The sequence below is a fragment of the Fringilla coelebs genome, assembly GCF_963513975.1.
Source record: "Fringilla coelebs genome assembly, chromosome: 7".
NCBI lineage: Eukaryota > Metazoa > Chordata > Aves > Passeriformes > Fringillidae > Fringilla > Fringilla coelebs.
Window position 1 is genome coordinate 18,193,604 of NC_140035.1, and position 6,000 is coordinate 18,199,603.

The window sequence follows — 6,000 nt, forward strand, 5'->3', positions numbered from 1 at the left end:
CTTAAAAATATTAAGTGTTTACAAATGTGTACAAATAACATGACACACTAATTAAAGCCTAAAAACAAAGCTTTGCACAAAATTTCATGTATTTTAAATGGTATGTCATGGGGCATATTATGCGGCATTTCCATTAAAAAAACCCTATATTTTGTAATTAAAGCAGGTTTTAAATGAAGTTTAAATTTATCTTTAACTCTGAAAATCATTAAATGACTACCCAAATGTACTCATTTAATACAGGTGGATCATTCTAAAAGATCTTTAGTCAGAGGTTGGTTGTTTAGGCCTGAATTTTTCTTTGAACATGATTGAAGTATATTTGAAAATACTCTCCTTTATCCCAAATCTTTTATAGGACACCTATCCCAATGCTGAAAACACAATGCTGAAAAAGCTGCTCTTTACCCATGCTCTTTTGTCCTTGCTAAGTGAGTCTAGTTCATGAATAGTACTACTGGTCTTGCTAAAAGTGTGACCTTAGATATGTTCAAGTGCAATGGTTTGTTACTAATGTGGCCTTAGCTGCAGGGCTTAGTATGGGATCAGGTCTCCTTTTAGATATAAAGCCTGATATTTAAACTCTGACAGATTTAGGTGGTTCAGTAGAGAATTCTCTCAGCAGGGATGAAGATCATACTGCAATTCACATGTGATATTGCTCCTTCTTTAAATGTGAGCAACATATATTTTTTTTAGCATAATTCGCTCCCATGGACACAATTTGTACATCCACATGAAAAGTATAATTTCAGTCATAAAGTATTTTTAAATAGCAACACTTAAATCAACATTAAGAAAAAAGGATATGAATGTACCAAAATCTTGATAGCAATTTTTCTGATGGGATTAAAAGGAGTTAAAATATACAAGGCAGACGTGGCACTGAATCGGAAAATTGCTTTTCCCTTATTCAATACTATGAAAGTCTGCAAAAAAAAAAGAAATACAGAATTAAAATACAGTGTTGGCACATATATATCTTCACCTGCTACTAAAAATTTTCATTCGCCACCTGAGAGGTACAAGTTCCATTCTCGTGTCTACCTGTGGTACAAAAATAACTGATTTCTATTAATGCAATGCAGTAAGTCTTCCACAGCCAGTTCTCAAATTTGCAAAATTTTCCATCATGTCGACTAAATTGTGATGTAATTAAAATTGGTGGGAATTACAAAAAACAATAGCAGTTTATCAATAAAAGCAAAATGCAGGATTTTGCCACTAAAATATTTCAATTTTATTTGTTTTGAAGTCTTTGATTAAAGTGATTCAAATTTATCAAATGTATTCTACCTTGTGAGCAAACACAAGCAAAACCAAAATAGCAAAAGGACAATTCTAAATGCCAGTTTGTATTTGGAGCAAATACTTGACAGAATTATATACACACATATGTATACTGACAAGGAGAAATTGTCATTACAAATCAAATAATTCTGCTTTCATTTTCTATTTTAAATAGTACCAATATCAATTATATGCATCTTCTAAAATATATATATGTGAAAAAATTAAAATTATTAATACATTGCCAGCTAACATAGTTCTGAGCAATGTGAGACACACAGATGCCAGGATTTGGCATCCTATCATAACTTTTTTTTTTTTTAATTGCTGGTTTTCTTGTTAACAATGTGCTCTTACTTTCCCTATATGTGAGCAGAAAATTTAGCTAGTGATTATCTTTTAAAACTGGGTCCAATAAACCTAGGGTTTGTGTTCAGTTTATTCTGTTTCTGTGGGCAGTCGTTGCCTAAGTGTATTTGTCTGTGAATGAGGTTTACTTGCATCTTTGGTGCTGCTTGAAATTTCTTCAGGACATAACTATTCTTCATTCCTTTTGCTCTTTGTCGATGGTAATGGCTCAGCTTTGTGTTAACATAATAGAGTCTTTGTTACACTCTCAGCAGAGCTATAAAGTATCACTGTTTTCCATGTTGATTTCCATTCTCTGTAAAAACTTGGCTGTGATCAGAAAAATTCTGCCCTCTCTGTGGCCTTTACTGCCTACTTGGAGAGTAATCTCAGGGAAGGAAAGCAAACCACTCCATGGCAGGAAAGAAAATAGGTAAAGGAGTGTTGCTGGTGCCTGCTCACAGAAAACCATCAAGCTAACACTGAGGGTGGCAGAGAAGGGACACACACTCCTTGGCATTTCTCCCTGCCCTACAGTCCTTCACCCAGCTGGAAATGCTAGAAAGATGTTGCCTGTCCCAAGGTCACTGCTGCAGCTGAGCCTGAAGACAGTCTAAATTCACATATGATTTCCTCTTCACTGACAAGTGAATGATTAAGGGTAGTTTCTACTATACACCAGAGGAGGGATGACTAATTCTAGTCCATGATTTAAGATGTCCATTTGTTTTCTGTTGAGCATAATTATATTGCTAGGTAATAGAAATGTAGATGTCACCTGTGACTAAAGATCCTACAGTTTACTAATTGTTCTCAGATACTAAGAAATCCATCATTAGTGTGAGCTTTTACACTTTTCCAAAAAATCTGACTACTTTTTCTGATCAATGGAGGTTAGAAATTATACTTCAGAACTTCTCAGGCTTTCTGAAACTTCACTTGTTCAGACAACTTTATCCCTGAACTTACTTATGCAACTTTATTGCTGAAGTTTTGCAGCTAGTTGAGAAAAGGGTTTAGTACTGACATGATATTTTAAGAATTTCTATGGAACTGTTATCATAACCCCAACCATATAAATTTAAATAACCCTTGGCAATGCTACTTCTTTGAACTTCAATTTCTTTACATTTCCTTAATAATGTATATACTTGTATTATTTACAGCAGTGTTTATTTAACTTTGGCAACTGTTAGGTTATGCTGTTACATACAGATTCTGCTTTATTTTCTGTTCCCATTACTGAGGCCATAATTTTTAAACCTGTTCTACAAAACAAAGGAAACCACAAATTTAGCCATAAAAGTGAGAGCATTATTTGCATGATTTTTTTCTAGCAAACAAAGTTTCTTTGGAGATTAAAGTATTTTATGCCTTGATTTTTTTATAGTGGCTCAAGATCAAATTTCTTATCTTGATGACAGCCTGGAATGCTTCAAGCTGTCAATAGAGCAACTGTGTCCAGTTCTTTCTGTTTCAGAGAAATGGGAAAAGATAGTCCCAAGTACTTCTCCATAAAACACCTTCTTAATTTTTTAATTTAGGGGTGTTCATCTTCCTTCACTCTCCTCACCCACAACACTTTGAGGTCTATCAGAAACTGAAAGAACAGCTTGATGCTGCTAAAGGAGTGCACAGAAATAAACAAGAGCAGAGAGGAAAACTGGCCCTTACTGTCACCTATACATTCACTAATCAGTGTAGGACCTAAGGTACTTTTATTTGTTCCCAGGCTGGACTATTTCAGACCCTGGAGGATTTTAAAACAGTCTACAACCAATCCCAGCTATGGAAATATACTTGTTTTTCCTTGTCTTTCTCTTAACTCAAATAACACCCATCCGCTTCCAATTGCATGCATCATTGCCACAAGACCAAAACCCATACACTCTGCTGCAGATCCTGACTTGTAAAATGTCAAAATTTTTACTTGAATGGATCTGTTTAAACTACCTTTTCTGACTTGGGAATCATGTGAAAAGGAAGACTGTGTATGGCTGTGCAAATTGGAAAGGAAAATGCACCTTGTTCAGGAGTTTGCATATGTTGCACTCACACATGTAACTTAGATACATTGCTTTTATTTCATAACTATTTGCTCTGGCCTTTCTGTAAGAAAACTCTTCAGAACACCAAAAATGTCTTTTTTCAATTCCTTTCTCAAAAATAAGCTTTCCAATGGTCTGCCAGAGACTTCTAATTGACAGCTCTGCAGTAGAGATCTATCACAGCAAACCCAAGCACCTCAAGCAATAGTTTGTATTGTGGTAGTTTCATATGAGCCAACATTTACAGAATCTCTATATGCTACATATATAGAGATAAAAATATTTCATATGTACGTTTGCATATGTTATATAGATGTTATATGTTATATAGAATGGTCACAGTCCTCTATTTCACTAACTTGAGCAGATGCTATCTTATCTACAACTATTTCCATTGCAAAACCATGCTTAGAACATCTCTTTTGTCATATCCAGTCTTACTATTACATTGAAATTAAAAAAATTCATTCTGTTCTCAAATTCAGGCAAGATCAAGGAAGAAACATCTTCCCTGCAATGAAGTAAATAGCAAGTAACTCAGAATTGAAGCAGTCACAACATGGAAGAGCATAAATCAGTTCTGTTAAATAAAAGGATGGTTCTGGATATTTAGCAGATTGATAGTTCTAACCATCATATTTTATGATTAAACTTTTCTACTGTATAAAGTTATATTCTATTTTGTTCAAAACATAATTAACTCACTTTTTTGTTGATATAATATGGGTCCAGGTCTTCCAAAGGTTCAGATACCATTCCTGGAGGTATGTCACCATAAATAAATGGCAGGGTCTTTCCTGCCTCCAAGTCACTGTTTGGTTTTGGGCCATTTTCATCATCATCATCTGTATGTTCTTGCTTGGGCTTTTTAGCTTTTTCTTCTGCAGAACGCTTTTCAATAGCTGCGAGGGAATCTCTAGTAAAATAGCGGAAGCTTTCAGGTCCAGGTGGTACCAGCAGTGCCTGTGCCATGTTTTCATCCTGCAAATTTAATTACTTTTAGCTTCTTGCATAAGAATGACCTATAAAAGAAAATTAAATAATTTAGGCAAGCTAGATTGTACCAATAGGAAAAACCCCAACATTTGGTCAGAAACTCTTTCCAAGCTTAAATAGAAATAGCAGCAGCATATTTCAAGGCTGAATGGCAGTTAAAAGCAAATGCTCAGAATTTGTTTTGATATTTTATAAATTATTTTTCAGCTTTTTCCTGCTGATCCAGGAAAAGACATTTCTTTTTCTGCCCACAGATGCTGCTTTGTCTGTGTCCTTGGACACTCCCAGTTGGAGCAAATTGCTGATAAAAGTGTTTTAACAGTAAAGCTTTTTTTTTTTTAACAGCAAGTATAAATGCATATTCTGTGAGGTACTGCTGAAAATTGTAAACCTACATTCTACAACTTAATAGATTTTATCTTTCCGTATTTTTTCAAGCATCAGTAATACAACTTTACAAACATCAATACTTTCATTAAACTAAAAGATTTTGCACAACCGGTGCTGTTTAAATGACAGCAACTGAATTATTGGAGGAACAAGCATAACTCTTTCTTACTGACACTTAACTGTGGTGAAGGCTAATATTAGATCCCAGAGCAGTTTAGGCTGTGTTTATTGACTGTTAGCTGTGAATCAAAACCACAGGCCTTTTAAGTAAAAGTAAACAGGATGTATAATCAAGGCTATATGGGAAGAGATGCTTCTGATTCTTTGCAAGGCAAGTGTCATAGTATTATTTCAGACTGAAACTAGTCAGAAACCTGAGACTCTGGTTTGCTGTGAATGGCTTTAGTACCAGTGGTGGATGATGCTGCTTTTTCCTGCTTTTTGCATTGAACTCTACTGTACAGCAGGTCTCTTTATGAAGTCCTGCAGTGCATCAATTGAAAGCAGAGTTATTTTTCTCTCTTCCAAGTCCTTCTGCAGCAAGATCAGTTATTTAAAGTGATGTACTATACAGCACAGTTGAGAGGTTTGAATAGCTGGAGGGAGAGAATGGCAAAATGAAGGCAGATATGGTTAAAGAGTGCTGCCACCAGGGGATAAATTAAAGCCTTACTTGGTGTCTACTTTGCAACAGTTTGCAGCTTACTGTTGTAAAAATGTTAGTTATGAGAACCAATTTTAAGAGTGAGTTTCAATGCTTAACTAATGAGCTTTAATTATGTTTTCTGTTACATGAAGCCATGCAGCCTTTGCTGCATTACTTCATGACTGTGCAACATATGGATCCTTGAGATGCCACATCTAAATCTGAGATATAATATTCTTCTCATTTGCACTCATTCAATAGTCCTTCTCCTAAAGCTTCTTG

At 35.0% G+C, this 6,000-nt stretch overlaps 1 protein-coding gene across 1 annotated transcript in view; it reads right to left on the reverse strand.

Moving 5' to 3' along the window:
* LOC311155931 (sodium channel protein type 2 subunit alpha) overlaps window positions 1–4,658 on the reverse strand; it is a gene marked incomplete at both ends in the record, with an annotated part of 50,647 nt that extends 45,989 nt beyond the window's left edge. The window contains 2 exons of the mRNA XM_084209422.1: window positions 819–929; window positions 4,392–4,658. Of these exons, the coding sequence (XP_084065548.1) occupies window positions 819–929; window positions 4,392–4,658 (378 nt within the window). The remainder of the gene's footprint in view (window positions 1–818; window positions 930–4,391) is intronic.
* Between the last annotated feature and the right edge of the window lie 1,342 nt (window positions 4,659–6,000).